The 27,073-nt window shown below is 48.4% G+C and overlaps 1 protein-coding gene across 2 annotated transcripts in view; it reads left to right on the forward strand.

Annotated features, from left to right (window-relative positions):
• LOC144144389 (putative N-acetylated-alpha-linked acidic dipeptidase) overlaps positions 1-26,870 on the forward strand; it is a 46,245-nt gene extending 19,375 nt beyond the window's left edge. For both annotated transcript variants that reach the window (XM_077675816.1, XM_077675815.1), the window contains 9 exons: positions 3,408-3,527; positions 4,421-4,503; positions 4,616-4,679; positions 6,857-7,022; positions 7,895-7,988; positions 8,615-8,858; positions 10,444-10,525; positions 21,510-21,605; positions 21,915-26,870. In XM_077675816.1, the coding sequence (XP_077531942.1) occupies positions 3,408-3,527; positions 4,421-4,503; positions 4,616-4,679; positions 6,857-7,022; positions 7,895-7,988; positions 8,615-8,858; positions 10,444-10,525; positions 21,510-21,605; positions 21,915-22,128 (1,163 nt within the window). In that variant the 3' untranslated portion in view covers positions 22,129-26,870. The remainder of the gene's footprint in view (positions 1-3,407; positions 3,528-4,420; positions 4,504-4,615; positions 4,680-6,856; positions 7,023-7,894; positions 7,989-8,614; positions 8,859-10,443; positions 10,526-21,509; positions 21,606-21,914) is intronic.
• The last annotated feature ends 203 nt before the right edge of the window (positions 26,871-27,073 follow it).

Genomic DNA, 27,073 nt, shown 5'->3' on the forward strand with positions numbered 1-27,073 from the left:
AACCCGTACATGGTGTTGGGAAAGTGTCCATTATCTTCAATGTAGGGGAGAGGCGATTTTGAACCATATGTTCTAGCACCTTTCTAACACAAGAAGTGAGGGAAATAGGTCGCAGATTAGCAGGGGTTAGCGATTTTCCAGGTTTGGGTGTTCAGGTAATATCTGCATGCTTCCACTGAAGAGGGATATTGCCAGTTGTCCAATGTTCATTCATGTAGTCTAGAAGGGTCTCTAATGCTGCGGCATCCAGGTTTCGAAGTAACTTGTTTTGAATCCTGTCTTTCCCGGGTGTATTATTGCTCATTAAACCTTGCACCACTGCTTCAATTTCCACTAGGGTGAAAGGGCTGTCCGTTTCAGGGTTAGGAGCACCGGTGTATGGCTGAAGAGGCGACGGGGTGGTGTTCATTACGTCTTGCGACAGTTTCTTGATTTCCTCGAGGAGATCTTCTTCCGTGCTGTCGTAGTGGTGGATAAGACGTTTTAGTTGATAGACTGTGGCCGATTTACTTTCCTTAGTACCCAGTAGGGATCGAAGGAGATGCCACGTGCATCGGGTGCCAAGTGTGCCTTGCAATTTCGTGCAGAAATCAGACCAATTTTCTTGGCTAAGTTAACATGCGTTGTCTGCTGCTTCTTGCGTTAGTCGAGCTATTCTGAGCCGTAATTTTCGATTTGTTCTTAGAGTTTTTCATCGTTTTGTTAGCCCTCGTCGAGCCTCCCAAAGGTGCAGTAGGTGGACATCTACAGCGGGACAATCCTGGGTGAACGGCAGTTTTTTAGTTTGCTTTTTTGCAGCTTCCAACAAGAGTCCACTTTTCAATGTCATAAATGGGCTTCGTTGGAGCTGTTTCTTGGAATTTTTGCCAATCGGTGAAGCGGGCAGTTCCTATTCTTTGTGGTGGGGTTTTGTGATGCGAAAGTTGCAGTTGAATGACGTAATGGTCACTGCCGAGTGTTTCTTCTAGCATTCCCAGATGATATCTTTAATAATGCTGTATGTTAGAGCAAGGGCAGGGGAAGTGTCTCTGGAGACACTATTCCCTATCCTCGTAGGAGTGTAGGTTGCATTGCATAAATGCAGATTATTGTTCCGGATGGCGTCATGGAGTTGCTGGCCCTTTTTGTTATCATGCTGATAGCCCCAGCTGGTGTGATGGGCATTGAAATCACCGACAATAATCAGGGCATGGCCTTTCGTGCGGTGCTTCGGGATTTTAAAGACGCGATCGATGTCTCCGAGCGATGATGATGGCTTGCTGTAAATGTTGAGGATAAACAGGCTGGTTTGCGTCTTCTTGTTCGGAATTAGCTCAACAAATGTGTAGTCCATTGTATTGGGGAGGGTGTGCGCCTGTGCTGTTTCACTTGCACAGACTAGGGTTGCCGTCTTCAAATTTGTATCTGCAGAGTACGTGTTGTATCCCATCAGCGTTACTTGTTCAGTGCCTGTTTCTTGGAGAGCTTCATTAGCTTCCTGTTTCATTAGCTTCCTGTCGTTCTATAGCAGTTATGCGACTTTCCATTTGTTGTACAATCTCTCGGATAAGTTTTTCTAGCCTTCCGATATCCGACGGTGTGGGTGGTGTGCAAGGTTTCTGCATTACTGCTGAAGCAGGCAGAACTTGCGCGGCGCTCTCTGCCGGTGCCAGCGTGATTTTTTGCAGATGAGTTAGCAGTTCTTCTATGCGGCTCTCAAGCTGTTCTGTGCGGGCTGCCTGGGCTTCTAACTTTTTCTGAGTTGCGTATTTTCTTGCTCTAATTGTTGAATGCAAGGGCTGTTGTCAGGCGCAGGGGTTATCGGTGAAGGCAATGGGGGGAAGTCTTGAGGGGCAACGAATTCTGGTGCTACGACTGAAGACCAGTTTACTTGTTGAGAAGAGTGGTACTGGCGACAGGCGTTGTCCTGAACCTGGGTTGGAGGCGGCGGATGGGCGGTAGCAGCCGGTTGTTGTGGCTGTCGTTGGTACGTTACCGTGGTCCTGGCTAGGCGTTCGTGGACATGCAGAGGTGGCGGTGATGGGTGAAGCTTCTTGTGGCACTTTTTGCTTGCCGTGAGATGTGCGAGGCCACATAGTTTGCACTTTGGGGTGCATGTGTGCTCGGCCGAAGGGTCTCGCGCATGACATTGGGCACAGATGGTCACCTCCGGTGTTGGGCATACATCCCGCTGGTGACCGATGTCGCCGCACAACGTACAACACGGTATGGACCGTCGGGAAGGCCTGCAGCGAGTGTGAAGTTCGTGTGCTCTGATAAAAAACGGCACATGCGGGCTCTCGAAAGTCACTACTGCTGATGTTGACTGTCCAAGTATTCTGGCCTGCACTATCTGTGGTCCTGACGATGCAAGCATGTAGGGCAGTTGTTCGGTGGCCGTTCCAGGGTCTAGTCCTTGGATGACAGCTCGCACCGTAACCAGAGAATGCTTTAAATATGGCTGGAGATGGAGATTGTATGTGGCGGTGCCCAGAATGTTGGACGTGACCTTGCATATCGCAGCGGCACACTCCTCGTTGGGGGTACTGGTGACGATGAGGTTTTGAATAGCTCGCACCTGCACAGTTACCTGTTGGTTAAATGCTCTCTCTGGTATTTTGCTTGCCGGCTGTACCCCTGCCTTGATTTGGCAGTCGCTCCAGGATGCGAGGCGTAGCCCGTCTCATGGTCGATAGATGACCTTAAAGTCTGATTCTGGGAGTCTCGGGGCAAGCGGAACTCGAGAAGGCTTACTTTGTGCTGGTTCCATGATTGGTGCTGCTTCACTTGGCGTCGTTTGGCTAACATTTCCTGCCATGGTCCGGGATGGTGGATTGTTCGTCCGCCGTACTCCATTGCAGTGTCATGAGGTTTCGGCTCTGTCATTGGTGGAAATTGATCGCGTGCCGGCTGTCCCGGCACACCAGCTGTGGCCCCAGCCGTCGTGGCGCAAGGCCTGTGAGCGGGGTAGCCCCAGTCTGCAGATGGCGATTCCCCGCCACTGGATGGTCCGATGTCGCTGAGACTTGTATGAAACTGTAGGGCGTGACTTCAGAAATCTGTTCGTACTGATCACAGTGGCAAAAAACACGCCAAAAACGCAAAAAATGACCTTCAAGGCAGGAGCTCATACGAGCCCATGCTCACTGTGGTTCTTCTTCGTCGTCTTCCATGCTTTGGAAGAAAAATAAAAATTAGTGAAACAATCAGCTGTCATGTAGACGGGGTGGTTATGTCAGCTCGAAGTTTTTTTTTTTTTTTTAATCAACCCTTCGATTAAATTTTTGTTTTCTTTAGTTCTGCAACGAGGGCCGTGGGTACTAATATACCAAGAAAGCCTAGCCAGCCAATGATAACTTGACACTGTGGGCACTTGTGCGCAGTGCTGTTCTCTCAAAGGCAGCACAGCTGATGCCTTGCCCCTGCAGGCAGGTACGTGATCATCGGCTGCCACCACGACTCGTGGACAAGAGGCGCGGGCGACCCTGGAACGGGCATGGCCGCCCTCATGGAACTCGTTCGACTGTTCGGCAGCCTCAGGAAGAGCGGTCAGTGCAGCCAGGCCCTGTTTACGGCTGTGGGAAGGGGGCTTGCTCTGCGGCCCTCGGCACTCGGGGGCACCACTGCTGCTCTGAAAGAAAGTACCACAAAGATAAGCACTCGTCCCCAAAGACTGCCCACTACTCTGGCGTTGGGCAGCAAATCGGGACCAACCATGCACAGAAATGAATGCACGTGGGTTGTGGGGAAGGCACTGCACAAAGGAGAATGCTTTCTGAGCTGGTGAATCCGATCACTCCTTCTCATTTGGCTGCAGATGTGAGCAATGCTAAAGGGAGGATGACAAGGCATGTCTAGGGAGGTTGTGGGTGTGTGTCATCGTCGTTTTCTTTTTATTGTTTGCGTCTGCAGCTCATTTCAAAGGCGCAGCATGTCAGGCAGAGGGGACTCTTGAACACTCGTGTTTATCTCGAAAAGAGCAGCAACTCTCAAGCACTGTTTAAAACTGACTCTGCTAGCTGCTGTCTATACTTTAGCTGTCGTGTACTCGATTCTAACACTGCATGGATTGTAAGATATGCTCACCTTCAGTGATCGAGAGGAGGGTATAAGAAGAATTTGCTTGAATGTTCAAACTTTAGGTTACAGTATTGCTGAAACTTGTGTGTAAAACTGGAATCCACGCCAGATTATCAAGTTTTGTTGTCTCCCATGTGACTCAGTGAAGGTATGCATTTATTGAAAGAGGCTGGTGTGGGATGTGGGGGCAGGAAATTACGAGAAGCCTTCATTCTACAATGAACTATTGCCAAGTTATGATGGTTGTGAACTAGTACGATGTGTGCATCATGGGGCATGCTGTTCACGAACTGGGACAACTAATTGTGTGAAGAAGCACTGTTGGGAGAACACGATGGCCAAGTATTCTTTCCCTTGTCAGGTTGGGCTCCTGGGAGAACACTGGTGTTTGCCAGCTGGGATGCAGAAGAGTTTGGTATGGTGGGCTCCAGTGAGTGGATACAGGTAAGCTTGCCATTAAGGCTTTCATCGCCTCTCGCTGCACCCTTCTTCTACCAATCAGCTTGCACTGGCAACAGGGAACGGAGCTCATTGAATGCATCCTTGTTGCCTGCAGGCCCATCAGCAGGAGCTCTACCACCGCACAGTGGCCTACATCAACTTGGACCAGGCTGTCTCTGGTGAGAACAGCATCTAACCAGGACACTGTGAAGTGCCTTCATTCCCAGAGGACTATGCCCAAGTGGCTGGGACCTTGTTCTGATATGCAGGAGGCCGCCGGTTCAAAGCCTATCCGCAAAGGCATCTGCTAAAGGTGTCACAGGTCACACTGATCCGCAGGGGAATGACAGACAGTGAATTCTCTGCACCGGTGCCCAGCTTTCGCTGTTAACAATGTTGGGGAGCTTTTGAAGGACCCCTCAATTGTCCAACAAAACAATCTTGCCAAATAAGACTAAGCAATTTACAAGCAGAGTGCAGTTTAAATGTGCGCAAGTGGCCATGTTAACATTTTCTGCAACAAACGAGAGAGAGCAAACAATTGACATACAAATAAACGAAAGAGAATAAACTGTTACACTCGTACCTCATTGTAATGAAGTTGAAGGGGAGCCGTAATTATTTCTTTATATCACTTATAACCATTTACGGCAGCGTGGCTCAGTTGGGTGCACAACTATAAGCATGCAAAGAAAGAAACCTCCTTGTGGCCCACTGTACCACTCCACCACCACGCGTGAGACGAAATTGAATAGAAGAGAAATACTTTGCTTGCTCAATGCACACACAGCCTATTTTATTGTCCGCTAGACATAGCTGGGAAAAAGTCCGTGATTCTCCTTTGTTTGGGACATCCCAAGCGAAAGACTTCTTTTTCGGCGGTGGCCTCTGCGCTGATGCCGTTTTCACCGTCGCCACATCACATGATTGGCACGCCGAATGCATGTGCATGGTAGACCGCGGCGTCTTCACTTGCTTCGGTCTGCCCGGTGACATTTGCGACAATAACGTTGTCGGTCGGCCACTCCGTAGTGACCGCGCTGGCATCGGCATTGAGCAAGCCATCTACCTCGCTCCGCCCCGCTGGCTGAGTGAGGAGGTAGGCTCGCTCGGCCGCGTGTGGCATGTATGTGCATGGCCGTGAAGCCAACGCGGGAGTTTTAAAACAGCCGCACCGAGCGACTGTTGAAATTCACGGAACAATTGACACACCGTGGTTGGGTTTCTTTTTGGGGGGGAATTGGGGGAGAGAGACTAATAGAGTAGGTTATATCCATTGACAAGCCAATTTTATTTCATTACAACGAGGTTTCAAATGCACGGTTCTCTATTTAGATTCCAAGGGGAATTTTATTTTCTTCGTTATATCCTGTTACGTTATATAACGAGGTTTGAGTGTATTAGCAGCACTGTACACTGTCCGCAACTGTAAAATTAAAACAAGGAACAACTGTACATTATGTACAACCAACGAGAGTTGAAGTTAATGCAGGAGTCTTGGCAACTAGCCCCGAGGGCAACTTCACAAAAGTACTCAAATATATAGCCACATGGTCCCGAATTGTTTTTTGTCTGGAAGCTCGTGTGTGGTGCCACTTTGGGTGGTATGTATCCGGGCAGACATGGCATTTGTAGACAGTTGACGCGTTAATCTTGGTGCCGAATATTTTAAATGAAGCGAAGTTGTATGTTGCCTCCGTGGTCTGTTTGATAGTCGGTACTTGTTGGTACATCAGAATTTCTGTTTTATTTTACGTAACATTTAATGGCCTGGTGCCTCTACACAAGCTCTCATATCAGTTCAGTGTAAAGTCCACAGGAAAAAAAATTGCGAGGCTCACTGCTGTCCTCTGAAAAAAAAAATAATAATAATAATGAGAATAAATAAAATAAAGGCCCTTCTCACTTTGGGTTCTCTCAAGAATGGTGTTGAGTAATTTGTGGGGATAATTTTATTGATTTTAGCCTGACCTGTATGCTGGTTTTCTTGGGGTCATGTGGGATGATGTAGCGTTGATGGCTGCTTTAAACTGCAAGTTGAGATGCTTGGACAAATTTCACACGATCGAGATTGCCAAAAGGTTATATAGTGGCAGTTCATCAGGTCAGTGTGTAGAGTCTGTGTACAAGGCAAAGTTTTAGGGCAAAAGCTATCTTGTATAGGGGCTGATCTGGATTTATGCCAGGCATTTAACTGGCAGAGATGGGTGCTGCCCTGGACTGCACTGCCTCTATTGATGGGTACTCCCACACAAGTGGGCGGGGAACACGGCGTGTGCTTCCCGTTCCCCACGTGCCGCCCTTGCGCAACACAGTGAGATGCCCGACTTTGCCCCTGTGCCCGTGGTGCGTGCAGGGAACAACTCGCTGTTCGCCCTGGCCAGCCCTCTGCTGCGGCAGGCGCTCAAGGAGGCCACGGAGCTGGTGCCCTGCCACGAGGGCTCGCACTCCGACATGAGCGTGTACGACATGTGGAGGATGCGCAAGCCCCGCCTGCTCAACGATGCCCACGGGCCGCCCCTGTGAGTAGGGCTGCTGCCCCCCGCAAGTCGTCAGGCCCTGGAGGGAATTGCGGTGGCAGGGAGCGCATGCAGCAGGCAGGAGGGCCGCTCTCGCCACACCAGCACTAGATTGGGAGGGGAGGGCAGGCACCACCTCGTAGAAACACCTTCTCACTCCCTCTCTGCCACTGCAAATGTGCCGGCTGGCTGCAGGGGGACAACAGACCAACCCATGCACGGCATGCTGGCACTATCAGCTGGCAGTTCATGCATCAAGAAAAGACAAAAAAGTTTTTCTTTGGTGAATACATCATGTTAGCACTTACGTGGCCTGCTTCTTTGCAATTTTGTGTGATCCAGTAGTGCAAAAGTGGCACTTTGGTGGCCTCTTGGGCAGAGACAACAGCTGTGGGGTACAGCGTACTTAGGAAAACGGTGTTACGATAAAGATTGGCTGCTGAACATATCAGTTTCATCTTGTCGCCGAGGGTAGCTGTGGCTGGTCTGTCTCAGCTGTGTCTTTTGGGGACCCTTTTTTTTCTTTTCACAAGTGCCCTGAGGTGTACACGAGTGATGTGTGCGCGGTGTGCGGCAAGGGCCGGGCGACCATGGCGCACATACTGTGGAACTGCAAAGTGAGCAAAGGGACTACGAACGCGTTGCCACCGAGCCTGGAAAAGGCGGTGGCGAAGGTTGACTACGACGCCCAGCACGAGGCCATCCAGCAGACGTTGGTGGCCCTCGAGCGACAGAGGCCGAAAGCGCAGCCCTGCGAAGGGGCGGTGCGAGTAGGCAGCTGAAGCCGAGCGGCCCACCAACGTGATGTTTAGGACGCGTCATAACTTGCCGGAAATAAAGATGTTGTTTCTCTCTCTCTCTCTCTCTCTTTCCAGCATCGCCCCCCCTGCGTCTGGTTCGGACTTTGTCTCCTTCCTGTCAAGCCTCGGTGTGGCTTCTGCTCACCTCCAGTTTGTGGGGAAGGAGCCGGTGAGTGGCGGGGCTCCATCGGGGGCCAGGGGCGGCTGTCCGCAGCGGGTGGGGTACTGGCGGGCCAGGTTCTTCCGTTGTGCCACCAGCCGTTGCAGTACTTCGTCACATGCTGCCCTGCAGATTAGTTGTTAGGCCCCACGGACATTCTACTGTTTAGAAGAATCTCTTCTTTTTAGAAAGCAATGAAATACCTGCCGCACAATCTTATATCCAAAATGAGAGCACACATATGGTTTTTATGTTCTTCCCCCTTTCAGATTCCATAGAGCAATGTCATCTAAGATGTTCTGATAGCAGGCATTGTCTGGAACATACATCTTAGATTGACTACACAGCGTCACTAAAAGTCGCATACATGTCACACACAGTCTCGCATTTTTCCTAGGCACGTTGGAGTGGTGCATCCCAGGTTTCTAGTCATGTGACCTTTGGCTGAGTTGAGACCCTAGCATGACGAATCTTAATTGCCCTCTTCTCCAATCTTGGCAGTATAAATTGCGTTTTATAGGAGTACTACTTGATGCCATCAGCTCTCTTCGGTGCATTGTTCCGTCTCGCTCCGGGAGCGCGCTCCTGCGTGAGGCAAGACGTGGGAGGAGGCCCCTCACCCTTGGGCTGTGCAGGCGCTGGACTACCCGCCGTACCACACGGCCTACGACACGTACCAGGCGGTGGTGAACCAGACGGACCCGGGCCTGCACTCGCTGGCCACCCTGGTGCGCGTGGTCGGGGTGCTGCTGCTCAAGCTGGTGGACTCCCTCCAGCTGCCCATGCACGCGGCTGACTACGCCGAGCAGATACGGCTCGACTACACCGTCTTCGAGAAGGCCTACGCCCAGGTGCTCAAGGACCACAACATCGACCTGGGTGGGTACTGCCCTCCCCCCATAGGGCCCCACCTGTCCCTACGAGGCACTGCACACGGAGCTCCTGTAAAGTCGGCTTCACTGCTTTGCGCACAAGTTCGGTGGGAAAGACATTTCTTCAGAGGCTGTATAAGAGGTCATATATGAAAACTACAGGGCCCTTGTATGTCGCCAGTGGTAGCTCCCTTTGAATGCCTGCCTCGTGGGAGCTGTTTGGCTCTGCCTTATTGGAGAGCTACGGGCCATTTTCACATGGCACTTCAAGGTAACCAAGGCATCTACTATGGCCGGTATTCAATGGCATGGAATGCATGCATGCAACCATGCGAGTGCGCCACCATATCTGTGGCCAAGCGTCTGTTGCTAGGCGACGTTGTGTGCACCGCCCCCAGATCAGGCACCCTTCTTCTCCTCCATGCAACCGTGTGAGTGCGCCGTCACTCGTTACGTCGGGCTCCGCGGGATGGCGATACTTGTCCATGTCCGTGGCGCATCGGCCATGTCTGTGGCCGTTTCCAGTGTTGCCAAGTGAAGAAATTGACCGCTAAACTTTTCAACGAATACCTTCTATAGGGTAACTGCCAAGAAGATGCAGTGTACATGTGGGCCGCATTCGACAGCCTCACGAGGTTTGTGTGCTTCTGTCCCCACAGCCATTGCTGGGGCACAGATGTGGGCAGTATCCACCGTCTCCGCCCATGCCACTCAGATACCTCCCCGAGTACTAGCTTCAGTGTGTGGTACAGGGCCCTATGCGACCAGCATGGGTGCACAGTCTGTTCAGTGTTCATCCTGCCCAGGGGCTCGGCTGGGCAGGAGCCACTCTTGGGCGTCCACTGTTGTTTCTGCCAGGGACTTCCTAGCCCGTTGCACGCCCCGAGAGGGGACTTGCACTGCAGTGGCTGCAGATGGAACATTTGCAGCAAAGAAGCTGTTAGTGTCAGTTTCCCTGGGATCTCTTGTGTCAGTAGTTAGCGAGAAATAACGTGCACCCCTCTTTAGTTACTGCTCCTCGCTCACGTTAGAGAGGAACACAGGTAGCCAATCTCAGGGAGGTGAGGGCAGTTATCCTCAAGAGGTTAGAGAAAAAGGTGTTGGTGAGGGGCGGGATGACCCCACCACTGCATTTTGCAACTTGCATGACTCCTCATCCCGTCACGGTCGCCCCCTCGCATTATTGAGGAACCCGCCGCGGTGGCTCAGTGGCTAAGGCGTTGCGCTGCTGAGCACGAGGTCGCGGGTTCGATTCCCGGCCGCGGCGGCCGCTTTTCCGATGGAGGCGAAAAGCAAAAACGCCCGTGTGTACGAGATTTCGGCGCACGATAAAGATCCCCAGGTGGTCAAAATTAATCCGGAGCCCTCCACTACGGCGCGCCTCATCGCCTGCGTTGCGTCGGCGCGTTAAACCCCACAATCAGCATTATTGAGGAGCAGGTGGTCAGGTATTGGCCCAGCACAGTCCCAGAAGGAGGGGCTGCGGTTCCTTGCCTCAAGAGCGGGAAAGGAATGATGCTAGTGAGGTCACTCATGATACTTTGCTGATTGAATTTCTTTTCTTTTCTTTTCTTTCTTTCTTTCTTTCCCAGACCCACTGTCCAAAGCCCTGCTCCAGTTTGAGCAGGCTGCGCTGAATTTTCATGACAACTACGAGGAAATGAACAAAAACAAGTGAGTAAACCTTGCACCTCGTAAGCGCGATGATGCAATAAAGCATTGTTTGTAATGTAGTGCTTGCTGTGCAGTTAAATGCTTTTATATAGGGGTGTGCGAATATCAAATTTTTCGAACTCGAATCGAATACGAATATCTAGCTTCGAATATCGAATCGAATATCAAATAATTAAAGGGACACTGAAGTGATTCGTAAACATTGCGGGATTACTAGCGCAAATTGTAGTTCGGAGTCCGTAGGCATTGTTTCGACCACTCTGGCCGCGTTTACGCGAATTTATTTAGTAGAAAAATCAATTCGAAAATGCTGTCCTCCTCTCTTTACGCTCGCCCATTTTCTGTGGCGTTTTCGTGTGACGTCAGCAGGAGATGAGCTGGAAAATGGCTGCGCTACTGCACGGTTCGCCGACCAGCCGACCTACCGATCGAGTCAGTCGGCCCAGCGTTTCGTCCGCCGGCCGCCGGCGGGTCGTCGCTATTCGCTCGCTCAATTGAAACTAAGCCACAACACCTTTGTGAATGAAAAAATGTGCCTTTCCTTACTTTGTTAGTTTGTACACTGTGTCAAACTCAGAGTCCGGGTCGCTCCACACAAGCGCTGCACAAGTGCACATGCGACGCTTCGCTGACTTTACGCTAGTAGGAAAATCTAAGGCCAATTGAAGGCGGGAGAAGAGTCAGCGAAGTCAATATAGGTACTAAGAAAATAAAATCAACTGAAACTTTTACCTTACAGCGCAAAACTAGGGAGCAGGAAGCACTTTTTGCGCTGGGTAAACAAGCACAGCGGGCAGCAGCACGACCGCACATCTGCGAACGCTTTTCCGTCAAAGAAATGCAATTGCTAGACGTGAGATATTGTGGAAGTTTGGGGGACACTTACTGCAGGAGTGATATACAACAAATAGTCACATAAAGTACTTAAAATGCTTAAAATAAATAAAAGTGTAAACTGATCATACATTATAAACCTTATATATCCAAACCCGCCAGCGCCGGCTCGTGGCCTAGTGGTCTGAGGCGCTGGAATTTCTGTTTTGAAAGTCGCAAGTTCGAATCCCCGAGGGTACATGTTTTTTTTTGTTTTTTTTTTTTGTAAGTTGATTTTTTCGTATGCGGCCGATGTTTTCTGAACTGAGTTCACCATTTTTGGGCCGTAACGTTCACTGCTCCACGAGCGAGATCGCAGAGCGCGCGCATGCTGACAATGACGCGCTAGCGAGTTCTCGTTGGCGTGCTGTTGCCACAAGCACCGACTGCTTGCGGGCAGTGGGCCCAGGCCTGAATCAGCACACCCTTGGCCTGGTGCGAACTAGCTTTTTACGAACAGACATGAGTGAGGCAAGCTTCGAATATGCGCGAAAAGCGCATGGCATTTGAGAGTCTGCGGTGACGCGGAGGGCGTTCATCCACTGCGTAAGCCTCGTCTAGTGATTTCTACGATTCCAAGCCGCCCTGGGAGGTTTATCTTAGACATTTGACAGCCGACAACATGGCAGAAGCGCGGTACGGCGATAATTGAGAAATCAAGAATGCCCATCCAACAACGCCATCAGATGTCAAGCATGTTGTTTTACAGAACCGAAACCGAAACCGAAACTTTTGATTGCTAACCTTGGGCATCGTCCAATCACAGTGCCCCCCCCTCCTGACGTCACAGCCTTTATTTGGTGCGGCCGCCGCAAACCGCGCATAGTAGTTTTTCTTCTTTCGCGCTTTGTAAAATAATTACCGATTTGTCAACCGGATAAACGATGAATAGTGTGTTAATTTGAGCCAGTCTACACAGTGCAAGCAAAAACGGGAGCTTGACAAATTCACTTCAGTATCCCTTTAAGGGCGAATGTGGCTTTCCAAATCAACCTCTTGATTTCTTTGTGAATTTCGATTAAAATTTGCACAGAAACCGGAAATGCTTTTTTGGTAACAACATAAAAATTTCAAAGTAATATTTTGAAAACTTCTTTATTTATAAAATTTTCTTTCTGTCCACTTTGCACCGAGCTTGAGTGGCCTATAAAGCATGATAGAAAGCTTGTTCAAAACACTTTGCACTTCCAAATGAATGGACGAGGTCTTGACAGTCTTAGATTTTTTTATTAGAACACAACTTTTTTTAGTTTTTCGTTTTTTAGAGGTGAATGTACAACAGGCATATAGACAATGAATGACCATTTGAATAAAAAATTCACCAAAAGTAAACCTGAAACACCAAGAGTGTCCCAACCTGAACTGTTGATCAAGGAATGAAACTAAAAAAAACGGAATCAAAAATACACCTACAGGTCAAAGAAATCACTAAAACAAGAGACGTAGGTAGCAAAAAAAAACTTTTGAGAAAACAGATTCCGAAGTTGAAAAATAGATTTCATTCATCAAAAGTCGCCAGGGTTGTAGCCTTTCATAATTTTTTAACACGGGGCTTTTGGAATGCCTTGCCTTAAAATTGGAGTGCCTTTTGCACCCTTTTTTTTCCATAAAACATCAATTGCAGCTTCTCTGTGAAGCGTACACAGCCCAGTTTGCAGACCAAGGGGGGGAGACGGCTTGAAATGCAAAGTAGGTTAGCTGGTTGCTTGTACTGCACTGCAAAACTTCCCTCTGCAGTGACCATGGCAACAAATTAAGCACTCTTTTGTTTTCCTTCAATTTGGAAACTGAGCTTTGACTTCTTTTATGCTTCATATCATTGCCTGGAGCAGCAGCTTACGTGCAGGCGTTCAGTGCCAAAAGTTTACATACCACAAGGGTACAAATGAGCTACTTTGAAGTTGGCATAATATTTTTCATAACTCCAACTTCAATATTTGGACATTTTTTGGTACTCTTAAAATTGAGGGCATCCAATATTCCTCCCAGCACACTGCAGCCACTATGCACTAAACTATAGATGTGTGCATTGGTATTAATAATTTCCCTAAAAATAAATAAAATCAATTTTTTAAATTCAACTACTGTAGGGTACATTTTAAACGCTGTCAACACGTTCGTATTCCTTACTCAGACCTGTTTTCATGATTACTCGAAGTGCGCGCGGAACGTTGCGCAAGACAGCGATATGGCTCACCCTCATCGCGGCGCTCGTACACCGGAACATGTCATCCTTTGTTTACCCCTGACATGGCCCGTCAGGTCGCTCTTACGATTAAATCTAAAATCACAGGCATTAATTACAACTACTGGAGTTCAATTGTACCAGGTTGCGTAGTCAGGCGATGCTCCAACGCGCAGCGGCTACGCCGTGCGCGCCGAAGCTTTTGGCGCGTCGCTCGTTTCTTACCCAAGGCTAGCGAGACTACTGCCAAGCTTAGCAATAACTAAGCGTGTAAGCATCGCAAATAAGGCGAAAAGTTCACTGCGCGAACCGCTATCACAAGCGCGCACACCGCGTTTCCCCCTCCAGGGTGAAGTCTCGCGCCCCACGAATAGCGTTGGGTGACCGATCCGCCTTTCCAGCCATGCAACTTCCCGTAATATGGCTGTGATCTCGGGCATTCCCATCGCGATAATGTCTCTGTTGAATACCACCGCAGATGCCATGATTGAACAGAAACTTGGCCTAGCGAAGCGGTGCAAATGAACTCAGAAACGCGCATTACGCAATTCAGGTGGCCGCCATCTTGAAATGCCGCAGCGACGCCCAATCAGGAGGGCCGTTTCCACGCGCGCAGTCAGAAAGGCTAACTGCGCTTCAGCATCTATACGCCTCGAGCGCGGCCTGTAGGGGCGCCACTGAAATCCCCCTAGCGGCCCGTTTCGAAAGCAGCCGCGGGAGTCCGCGTCCCGCTCCCCAGTGCCGCCGCTGCTTTTGCGGCACGTTCACGACTGAGATTTACCGTTTGCGGGCGTTTTAAATCCATGTTTATGGGAAGCAGCCACTCTGTTCGCAAATGGGGTGTGTTTACGAGAGTGTAAATGTTTCTGACGCGATCTTTGTGGTATATTCGGTCTATACAAGCGCCAGGTGTGTGTCACAAGCCAGCGTCGCGGAACCGGCGTATCATGGAGCCGATTGTAGTTACACGGATCTGAATTTACTAGCAGTTTCTCCGTAACCACCGGTTCCTCAGATGTTCATTCTACGGCTATACACTACGATTTAAATCGGTTTTGTGCGCTTACATATAATCAGCGGAGCACTCATACCTGACAGCACGCCAGTTACATTTGCCAAAATACCTCAGATATTGATCACCACCATTTACAAGAAGGTCTGTGTTAATTTTGGGAATATTCAGCAAAAGCACGATGGACAATGTATAATTATACTCAGGGATCAGCACACGACAGAGTCGTCTTGTCGTGAGGCGAGCGCCCGCAAACATTCATCTGCTACATATATCTTCTGCGAGCAGCGCGGAGACGGGCTTGGAATATAATCCGCGTCCGCGACTACATGCTTCTTCGAAATATCGTCATATGGTACAGGGAGCGTGCAGAATAAAGCAGAAACTGAAATCAGAGGGCCTTATCACATACCACACTCTTCCAACGACACCTTTCTTTGCTTGTTAACAGCCTACCCTGTATACTTCCAAAAATGAGTCCGCCGTACGATCAGCTGTTCGTTGCAGTATAAAAACAAATAAAGTGAACGCGAGATTTGTGTGTGTGATTACTAAAACCAGAGTCCGTCAATGCTTTTTGACGGACTCTGCTAAAACGTAGTTGCTTGATTCCGCTCCGCTTTCGTACACAGCGTCCCCCTCCCCTCCCCCCCACCGATGTCTCGCGAAATAGCAGTGCATTTCGCGTATATATAGTTGGTCTAGTGAACCCCGCCTGGCTTAAGTTTCGACAAACGTTTTTAGCATGTCAGAAGCTGCACTGTTTTTTGTTAATTTCTGTTAGAGCTATTATGTTTCTTAATTCCGCACTTGCACAGCATTTATTTTTCCGTGGTTTCATTAACTTGCCTTGGTTCTTGCTATATGGCGTGTGTGGGCACATATTTAACGACGCATAGGCTGGAATATACTTGACCTTTTCGCATGGTTTATATTCTTATAAAAGGCATAAGTTATTTCCCGGGATTGGGTAATCACATCCCCGACACATATTTTTCTGCGACGTATATATTCGAAACGAAGCCGCATTCGTTGTCCACGCTGCAAAATGAAGCCAACCGCTCATTGTGCCAGTATCAGGTCTAAACGAGGTGGCAGTAGAATTAATTTGTGCCTGATGTTTTGCAGGTGACAGGGGTGATATGTTGCTACCGTCGCCGACGCCCGGAAGAGCGGCGACGAAGCGCGCAGAACCGCGTCCGCGGGTAGCTCTTGCAGGTGATCGCGTACTCTACGAAGACGCAGCTGCTTTTTAAGTGACCTAAACGTACTCTTTGCCTAAAGACGTCACCATAACAAGTTTTTTTTAGGGCGCAGAAAGGCGAAACGAAGCGAAACAGAACCAAAACACTGCACAAGTCCCTATCAGCCACACAGCGCAAATCCCGTCAACGCCGCGGAGAAACGGCGGCAGGCGGCGCAGCGATCGCGAAGCTCGAGGCGTATATCTCACTTCGTTTGTGCACCTTTATTTTTCTGCCATTCGTGCGTTTGTGAATGAACGAAGATAAAAGAGACGGTAAGGACCGGCTCGGCCGATCCAATGGTACCAAAATGGCCGCGCTCGGTGGCACCGTTGCGGAGATACAGCGCTCCGAAAATTGCCGTTTTTTCGCACATTTGCCCTGACATTTTGCCACCGCCCATTTGCGCTGACATTGTGCCACAAATTTACGACGGTTTTCGTAAGTTGAAAGACGCGTCCCCCCTTAAACTATTCAACCAAAATATTCGATAATAGCCGATTATTCGAACCCGTTCGAATATTCGAAACAATTCGAATACATAGTTTTCGAAGCGAATACGAATATATCATATTTAATATTCGAGTAATATTCGAAATTTTCGAATATTCGCACACCCCTACTTTTATAATGAGATGGACTGTAATTAAATAGTGGGGACACGGAACAAAGTGTGAGTGCTCTTGAAAGTTCCTATAGAAACATATGTATTCAGCAGCTCACCTTAACAAGGTAAAATTTGCATATTACGGGCTTTAATGAGCCAGTTTTACGACAGTGTGCTACACGGCAGGGCGTTTTCCACCACACGTCCTCCAGCCACACACACTAAAGTGCAGCTGCAAAGCCAGTGATGGTGTGAAAGCGCACGGTTATTATGCCAGAAGGTGTGCCGATGTTAAAGCCTGTGGCGTCTGCCACAAAGACTGCGAATGTGGCGCACGTGTAGATGCTTCAGTGAGCAGTTGTGTGCAATTTCAGGTAATAGATGGTCTTTCACCAATGACCATCCTGTGGTGGGAAATCAAGCAACTAGTAGAAAGGGCTCTCTAAGACCTGCCCGCCAAGTCTTGCACTGCTTATTCGGCGAGCACTAAGACAACGAAGATGGTGTGAACTTATGGTGGCCTTGTCCGTCGTTCACCCTAGGATGGTGCAGCAGTGAGCAGTTGCAAACTTCTTTGCAGCGAAGTCTGTTTAAAAGACGGGCAGCTTGGGAGTGTAGTAAATCGGGCGCTCACAATTATAAGTGAGGAATGCGTGGCCATTTTATTGAGGGCCGCCGCAAAGCAAGTTGCTATTTCGCCCTCTGTTTCCTTGGGGTATGCAGAGCAGTCCTAAAGCGCAATAGTCAAGGAGGGTGCCCACTATATCTACAACAAAGTAACGGTTAATAACAAACGAACTGCAGTGCCCCTTCAATGTTGTTGTAACGTGGTTTAAAACTGTACAAATGAAAAAGGTGGATGTAGGGGGCAGTGTTCTGTCGTCCTTTGTGGACTACTAATAACTTTGCTCCTTGGCCCTTAATGGCTGATGGATTCAAAATTCTGTTGCATTTAAGGATCCAGTGCACTGGCAATGTCATCGCGAAGATACAAAATATATGTTGATGCATGGCATATTGCCAGAACAAATTTGTTCTTGAGCCTACAGTTAGCCAGCCCTCATGCCCATTTCATGCCTTGCCATTTACAAAGAAGCTTTCAGTGTAACTTTCGCCAAGATCTGTTGTTGCTGCCGTCAATGTCGTCAGCAGAAAAAAAAAGTAACTGCACTCCTCCTCGCACTAGTGGAGGGAAAACAGCACAGCATTGTTCCTCCTTATTGGGGGGAGAAAGAGAAGAGAGGAGAAGAGGACTATTGTTGGCGAGGAGAACGATAACTGTAGCCATGGTTTCCAGGCTGAACCTTATTCTTCCTTTGGGGATGTTGTAGCTGAGTGTTGGTATTGCTCCAAGAACAGCCAACGTGTTAAAAAAGCACCGTCAAGTAACGAACAGTGTTAGCAGAGAAACTTGCGTCCTCTGTGAAGATGAAGCGGGGCAGCTGGGTCTCGCCCCTAAAGTGCCAACATGCTCAGGTGCATTCCTGGAACCTAGTTTTAGCACACTGGTCTAAGGCATCTCTGTTTTCCATAGATGCTGGAGATTGAGAAACAAAGTAGTGGATGATCAGCAGAGATGAGGAAGAGGACACTGGATCCCCGCTGCTCTCCTGATGTGCTTTGTCTTGATGTGCCCGCCAGTGCATCGTAAATACTATAAATGCGCTCAGTCACTGTGCCTCCGCGTCGTAACATAGGTTTGTGCGCGGTGCATTGTAACAAACTACCATGTTGAGTGCTTGGGTTTTGCCGTGGCCATTCTCAGTTACCACAGTAAAGTCTCGGTGACATGAATTTCACGAGGTCGCGTGAAATATTCGTATCATCCAAAATTCGCATCATCAGAACATGCGCAAAATGAAAGATAAATAAATTTGTTTGCAAGAGGAAAAATTTCTTATATCCATCTCCATTTTCTTTTTACTAAGACCCTCAACAATTGACTTCTGGAAGACGTAAAATTGTGTGCAAGTGATTTCACAATTGTGTTTACCCGCGACTGTGCGCGTCAGCATGTTGAGCATTAGGCGCGTTTCAGCCATCATGGTGATACGTGGGCGGTGATACGTGGGCAGCGGCGGTCAGTGTGTTTCTTTTGTGGATCTTGTCCCACCTTATGAAGGATATCTAGCTTTTCCTTAAATGATAGGGGCTTTCGCAACATGCTGGGGATGAAGCACGCTCTCTAGACCAGCAAACGGTGAGCAAGCGTGCGGTCATATGAACCTTCCTGAGGCATATTGCGCAAGCACACACAAGTTGACAATAGACAGTCAGACAGAGAGAATGACAACAAGCGTCTCGTATTAAAAAAAAAAAGTGAGGGTCAGGTCAACACAATGTGGGGTACGAGTGGGGACATGCTGCCTTCACCCCACGGAAAGCAAGTCAGCAGGCTGTTGAATGCATGCTGGCTCGAGTGGGTGGCTCAGATATATTCTCTACGTTTCCGCCGCCCCTGGGTGCGCCAAGCATGGCCCGGCCCTCTCGAAGGAGGGAGCAGTGAGAGATCGCGCAGCTGCGTGATGTACCCAGTTGGGCTTGGCCTATACTCAGGGACAACTTTCTGTGGCAATGGAGCGAAAGCTACGGAGGGAGGGGGAGGGGGAAGCTAACTGCTCTGTATTACTGCGCAAAGTAGTTCCCAATAAACTGGTTTCGGTTTCAGTTTCGGCGTGACCGATACGCATTTCATACAGTTCATTTCTTCGCATAAGCTCCGTAGTTGAGTGTGCTGAACCACAATCACCGAGCATGCAGCGACATTAGCGTCTCCTTCCACATACTCCATTTGTTTGTAAACACAGGCCAACGCTTTGACTAGACACGGCCCGAGCGGCCGTGAACTGGAGAACTCAGACCGACGTTGGACTCTGTATCGTTCAGAAAAGAAGTGAATTTTGTAAACGCTGCAGTTTTGGCGGAATGCACCTATCTGTAAACTCTTCTATTGGGCAGCAGCACCGGCATGAGCGGCGTACTTACATAGCACGGTCGCGGTATACCAAAAGAGCAGCATGCACACATGCTTACGCACACGCTCACTTACGCCGGGAAAGTGGCTAACCGAACGGATTGCGAAAACGGCGGAGAGTCCCGGTTGCATCAGTCTGACTTGGCCGTACACTTTGTAAACCACTCGCTTCGTTTGCTTAGACAGCGAGGCTTTACAAATCCTATGCGGAGAATGAAGTGGTGAGCTGCTGAAAGCCGCCAACAAAAACGCAATGTTCCTCTCTCTCTCTCTCTTTTTTTTTTTTTTTTTTTCGGGAGGGAATTGTTGCGACGCCAGCGGCGACATCCGCAACCAAAAATATCCGAAAATGTAAAAAAAATGATCTTTGTTTCATATATTCTGTCGAGCAATTTAGTGGCATTATCAATGCGAGTCTAAAACTTAAGAACTAAATATTCTTGAATTGCCGAGGTTACCGCCAGCCAATGATCCGGCTCCGTAGCCTTGACTGCATTGCCACAGAAAGTTGTCCCCGAGTACAGTGCACTGCACAGACACGGGCCGGCCTGAAAGCCCAAGCCCGGTCCTGCCCGAGGGCCAGGCTCGGGCTGGGTAGCACGCAGTTTCTCAAGCCCGAGCCGGGCTCGAACTTGAACCAACATTTGTTCGGGCCGTGCCGGCCTAAGCTGGCCCGGGCAGACCCCGAGGCCCGGCAATACTGTGCCTCAAATTCTAAATTCTTGACAACAAATAGTTTTCTTGTTGATCTGTTGATCTCTCAGGTTAAGTGAAAACAAAACAAAAAAGGCGAAGGTCAAATTCACTACGGCGCCATTAAAAGATTGGAAAAAGACTATTGCGCTTAGAAAGCCTTCACATCAATAAAAAAAACGTTTGGGTCCCATCAGCATAGTGGGAGAAAGCGGGCCAGAAAACGAGGGCACTCCAGCCACAGAGTACAGCATGATTGTCTTTTCCCTCTGCTTTTCAAATTAAGACAAAACAGAAAAAACGTGACCTGGACTCTGCACTGTGTGCAGAGTTTGAAGGACCCATTTTCAAAGCAAAGCCCATAATTTTTCGGGTAAGATTTTTTTCGGGTAAGAATTATTTTAAAACCATGATTAAAGACAAGAAAGAACAGAACTGCAGATGAAATAGTGCTGCCAATATAACTAGAGGAAAAGACAAAAAAGAAGTGCTCAAACTTGACGCATCGTCTGCTCAAACAACGTCTGCTCAAGCATCGTCTGCTCAAAGGCGCAATATCGGTTGAAGAATTGCAACAATAAAAAATTATCCACTTGCTCGGAATCATTTAGGGTATCCTCGGTGTGCCTTGATTTTGAAGACTGGCAAAGGAAGTGGCAAATGAAGTTCCACAACTGCCGAAAATACAGCTCCTAAGTGAGGATATTTAAGTTGTACAAAGTTCGGTCTAAGTTTAAAGGAAAATTAAATCCAAAGTAGTCGTATTGGCTTTTTGCTTACTCTTTTCAGGGTAACAGCAAACTTCTTCGAGTTTGTTTATAGTAATGTGTCGATGCGAGCTAGTTGGTACTTGATCATGGAAACAGAATAAGTGTCAGGCACAACTGGAGAAAGGAAAACTCACAGGAAAGAGGCGCCTCCTTCTTTTTAAAAAAAATTCTGCCGGGTTCGGGCCGGGCTCGGGCTCATATTTTAGAAATTTGTCAGGCTCGGGCCGGGCTCAGGCTCAGTTTTTAAAAATTCGTCGGCTCGGGCCGGGCCCAGGCAGGGCCCAGGCCGAGTCTCTATCGGGCTGGGCCGGGCTGGGCCTAGAAATTGCGGCCCGAGCAGTGCTCTAGCTTGGCCAACTTGAATCCCGCCCAGATGACACTCTCTCACCGGCTTGCGCGCTTCGGTCAGTGCGCACTCGCGGGCGGTTGACGGCATGTTTGTACGATCTGCAGCAGTGTGGCAGTACGTTCACAACAGCTACTACTTTTTGCATTGTGAGCAATGTATTTCGGCCAGGGAATACATGCTACATATTCATATCACACCGGAATTGGTGCCAGCCATGGTCGTATCACCGGGGTGGAAGAGTGGGTGAAAGACAGTGCTGTTTCCTGGCCGCACGCAGCCTGCTGCTGGCCCTGCAGGAGTACAACGACCGGCTGATGCAGCTGGAGAGAGCGTTCCTGCTCCCCGCTGGATACCCCCGCCACCCCCACTTCAGGTGAGCGCTTCCTCCCTCCCTCAACAGCTGGGGCAAGGCCTTAGAGCTAAGCCTCAGTTTTGTTGGCCCCGTCTGCTGAGAATGTGTGATCTTCAATCTTCATTGAAGGTGGTGTCACACTCTTGTCAATGATTCACACCCCAAGTTCAACAGTACTAGGAGCAGGAATGTGGCGAAAAATTGAGAAAAGTGTGGCAGCTTTCGAACACTCAGTGGTGCCGTTCAAGAAAACAGACGGGCCTACGAATGATGCGTCCTCTTCCTGTCATGTGGGCTGTGTTCAGCTCTTGCTGTGGTGTGTGATTGCAGGCACGTGATCTACGGGCCAGACGTCGATAGCGGCTACCGCAGCGTGCTGTTCCCGCACCTGACGGCGGCCATCGCGGCCGCACGCCAGGACAACCACTCGCCCAGCTGGAACCACGTGCGCGAGTGCGTCTCCTACGTGGTGCACAGCCTGCGCTCGGCCACCAACGTGCTCAGCAGTGCCATCCTCACCAGGCACAGCAGCACCGAGCCCTGAGCCCCGCCCCTCTACCCTTTCTCTCTCTCCCTCTGTTTTTTGTCACGCCACGCCTGACACGAACACATAGTGCTGCTGCATAAGCATGCGGGCTCTTCATTGAGTAAGAGCCCTGCATGCAGCCAAAGCCACCCTGTGGAATGGCTGTTTCAAACATCTGCAAGTTGCTCTTTGGGAGAGCGGGTGTTTTCCAGCCGCACTTTGGAACGGGAAGAAGGATGCGATGCTCAAAGTTGTGGCGCTCCCCCGTTTTGCCTTCCTCCCTCAGGCTGTGCGTGGACAGAGGAAGGGGGACTGTGGCAATATTTTTTGTTTTGTTCACGTACCTCAGTCATTGCTCACTCGTTGTACCCTACTGGAAATCTTGTTGGAATCTCGTGCTGCTAGTCAAGCTCTTGAGCCTGTCTGCGCAGCTTGCGTTGTGGCTGTTGAGTATAAACGGTATTTAGAATGTTCATCACCGCTGCACAGCGCGGCTAAAAGTCACCCGGTGTGTTTTCTTGGCATTGGCCCGTTGTCGTTTGTGTCAGGTCAGCACAGCTGATCTTTCTTAAGCAGCAGGTATCTCATGGTGGCAGGAATTAGAGAAAAACGTGCGTAGCACTGTTCTTGGGCAGTGTGCAGTGCCACTGTAACATGGCTTTTGGTTCACTATGACTTGTACATAACAGTTGCTACCCAGCTGTCACTCGTGTAAGCTAGCTAAATGGCTCTGGGATCTCGGAGTCCCCTTTCCTTTCAAATAAAAATGCGTGCACTGAACACGAATTCCAGTGTGCGTGTTGGTCGGACCCTCAATGTTGCACATTTACGCATGCTTGGCATGTCGTTTGCCATTCGACAGGTTCACTCCCAAATTTCCTTTTTCCCGTCCCACCTCTCATCTCTCATATTTACCTCAAAGTTCTTTTAGTGAGGGGCGAATGTACCTTGTAGGCATGTGTGTCTAAGGACATACTGAAAATTTTTTCATAGGGCCCTTCTTGCTGTTGGCAGTGGAGCTTTGCCAGGATTTGATTCATCTCATGGTCTTGGCTTTAGTGGGAAAACATTAGGTTTGGAAATGAACTTGATTACAAATGGACAGGAGCTAGTGCTTGCTTTGTACACTAACATGTTATGAAGTGTCATAAAAGAAATGCTATCTCCCAAAACCATAAAGTTGGCTGCTGAAGCCACGCACAGAGGCAACAGCGAAAAGTACCAAAGAAAAGGCAGAATTTTCCTAGTAGAACTAGTGTGGTGAGACGAAGAACAGTTGAAGGCTCCAGCAAACAGGTTGCGAAGACAGACGTGACAGTTTATTCGCTCTTTGTGAGTGATTGTTTATGCCAGCCGTGCTTAAACTGGGTGTCCTCCTCATCATTTGCAAGCTAGGCCTCCCATTCAAGTGTGCCATTTCCCAGTGCACTGTGGGGCTTCTACCTGAGCCGAGTCTCCTCAACAGCACTCCCTCATTGATTGATATTTGTGGCTGGTTTGTGGTGTTCTCAGGGCTGTCAATACCTTCCTGGCAGAATGTGCTTGGCAGTTGCAAAGTTCATACGATCTTAGGCTGACGTCCAGTGAGGAGCTGCTTCAGACCTGCCAGAGAGCAGCTATAGGGGGATACTATTTTCTTAAGCTATACAGGTGGTAAAGCACTCGTTAGAACACTTGGTTGCAAGACTTTTGATGGCAGCTCAAACTGAGTGTTCATTTTTATCAAACTTGATGTGATTGCAGTGGCTTTTTGCATTCTTTCTATATTTAATGCAGCGAGCATTACCATATCTGTCCTAAGGGACAAAATACCCCCTGTCCCTCACTCCAAAAAACACCAGAGCTCTGTGTAAGGCTTGCACATGTGTCTGTGTGTGTACATATATATATATACACAGTTTCACTCTGAGATTGCTCTGGTTTGACCGAAAACCTCCATTACATCGCGCTCCTCAAGAAATAATAGGATGAGAAGGAACACGGAGGTTTTCAGTGGAGCGAATGCAATTCAGAGTGAAATGCTGTTTTCTTCTGTCTTTCTTTCTCTTGTTCTTACTGTTGTTCTTTTTTTTTTTGACAATGATGCAAAGGTGTTACTTGTGGATACAAAACTAGGACTGTGCTTTGAGAGGACGACTAGTTTTAGTTCATTTAGTTGTCATGCTAACATGAAAAATTCTGACATGTTATGGATATATTCCTCTTGTTTCCCTACTTCCTGTTTTTATTTATCATCTGGTGGGACAGGTAAGGTGGCACTTGACAAGGGAACTTTTTAGATGCAATGCATCTCATTCACTCGCCTTGTCCCTCCATCCATCCGGCGTTGTCGGCGTCCGTCACGCGAAAAGATGATGATGATAATGAATGATGATGATGTGGGCACGCACCTACAAGGGGGGATTGGCCAGGGCTAAATTAAATCTCATGCTCTTGCTTCTGTCATTCCTGCGTGGCGGCGTCGGCGTCTGCACAGCTGCGCCTCTCCTCCTCTCCTCTCTCCGATAGCGAACTGCGCATATAAGCGGAGTGCCGCGCTCCGGCGCGCTCAGTCGACGGTCGTCTGTGCTTGCGCTTGCTCTCTCTCGCAGTACTCGGCGACGTCTTCATGCGACAGTCCCTTTAGTGAATGCCATGCCGCGACCCAGTACTAGCGACATGCAAAACACCGTACCTAAACACACACATGCATAGTCTCTCATTTGCATGTGCATGTGCATTGCATGAATCGCATGGTGAAAATTTAAAATTACGCCCACCTCCCCCATCGCGTGAGAACCCTTGCCATACACGCAATCAACACAACGGAAACACCAATGAAACCCCCTTGATGCGTTGCTTCACACCAGGGTTCCCACGAGGGAAGGTGGGCGTAATTTTGTTGTTTATTTGTGCCGACATTCCAGAGCTTTTTGTGCAGGTGTGTGTTTGACACGCTGAGAGAACATCTGTGATTTGAAACAACACAGTTGGACTGTGTGAGCATTCCACAGCTTGAGCTGCTGTGTATGTCAGATCTCTCAGCCTAACAATCTAGTAAAGTTTGGCACTAACCAGGCACTGGATACATTGTGAGCCAAATTGGCACTGTAGACTGTCACTCCACATTGTACTGGCATGGCGAAAAAAAAGCAAGGATCAGAAGTCTTCAGGGGAATCTTATTTGCGAGATTGAGAATACCGAAATGTGGAGACATCAATTTTATCCTGCAGGGAATCGTTCACCCGGGGATAAATCTCTCTTCTTTCTGCTGGTAACGGGGGGACCTGCTGCTATAGCTTCTAATTTTCTTTTTATTCATCTGCCGCGTATTATTCCTGTTGACATGAAGCTCTCGGCACTTTCCTGTCCCAATGCCTCCATCCCCAATGCTGGTGGTAGTATCTCTGAAGGGTTGGCAGGCCGAAGGCTCAAAATGCACCAGATCTGACCGCACCTACATTTTGTTACCATCTGTATTTATATCATCCGTTTCCAGTCACTGCTGGCTTGGTGAAGACCAAACCAGGTGACTAGTTGCACATTTTTTGTGCTGTGTAGCACGTTTGCCTCGTCAGTGCCACTTTTCTTTTGCAAAAATGTTCCTCCAAGGTAGTGTGGCTAATACTGTCGATTGTTACCCACCTCAGCAATACTGTTAACAATATTAATGTCTTTACTTACTCCTGTAGTAATCAAACCGTAGTTATTACTGTCTTTGAATCCTTTGACAGAAATGCAAGGACTATCACAATTTCTCAAAGCCGGTAAAGTGCCCATTGAGCAGTGCACCACAACAAGTTGGCTTATTAAATCCTGTTTTTGTGTAATGCAAGCCCGTGGATGACATTTTTGCTTGCCAAGTCTTTCACTCATCATGTTCAACCACATAGTAGCCACCAAGCACACAAGCACCATGTGCCAAATGTGGCCAGTCTATCGAAAATCAATCTGGGCTTGATTTTCAAGGAAAGAAGTGGTTGGTGTTTTAATCCTGGCACTTCTCTTAACCTAGCCAAACAAGAATGGCAGTATGCTAGGCTTTACACTAGTGTTGCACTGGTGCTAACCTAGCATTGTAAAAGGCTCTGGCCGAACTAGATTGGCAGTGCTAGGCTGGGGCAGCTGTGAACTGTTTGTACTTGGTGTTTTTCAGACCTAGTGTGTGCATGTTGCGGTTCCAGCACTTACGGTTAGTCGCATTCCACACGCATGTTTGTAATTACCTGCCTTGTTTGGCAGATGTAGCAGCCAGAAAAGATGCAAGAAGTGTTTTAGAACTACGTAGCCCTCGTCAACTTTTATAGCTGTTGTCAACTTGCATGACTTGCACATTTAGAACTGAATGTGGTTGTGAGGCAGGATTACTGCATCGACATATATTTTTACCTCTTCATTTTGCCAAACTGAATTTCCCGAGAGAAATTGCGTCCATACAGCTTTGACAAATGCAGATGTTGTGTGTATGGAGATTGTTGGCTTTGTTTGGTAAAAGTTTGTTCCAAAATTGACTATGCTGAATTTTTACAGCGTTGTACCTGAGGTATCATTTTGCATTTTATTCATTTTTGTATTTCAAAAGGCTGAGGTATTATTTGCATTTTATTTATTTTTTGTTCTTTAAAAGTACTTTTAACCTTGTCTTCTTTTTTTAAGGTTGCTCTTTGTACAATATGCGCTTGATTACCATCTCACTCTTGAGCAAAGAATTTGTTCAGGCTGCTAGTATTGCTCACAAATCTTCTCAATTCTTAAGCATCTGCATCTTGTTGTTCTTTCTGTAATAAAATAAGGTAAAAAATTTGGCCCTCACTTTTTTTTTTCTTCCTGTATATAGTTTGAAATGAAGGAGTGTAGCCTGTGATATCTCACTGACTGAAGGCTATCTTTCCTGGCAGTGGAGACCTAGCATTTCTCTGCTAAGAAACAGTCTAGCCTTTTATTTATTGCACAGCTATGACAATTGTGCATTTCAGTGTGTGC

Source organism: Haemaphysalis longicornis, unplaced genomic scaffold (genome assembly GCF_048455015.1).
Source record: "Haemaphysalis longicornis isolate Haplotype H1 unplaced genomic scaffold, Haemaphysalis longicornis Haplotype H1 scaffold_7, whole genome shotgun sequence".
Classification (NCBI taxonomy): Eukaryota; Metazoa; Arthropoda; class Arachnida; order Ixodida; family Ixodidae; genus Haemaphysalis; species Haemaphysalis longicornis.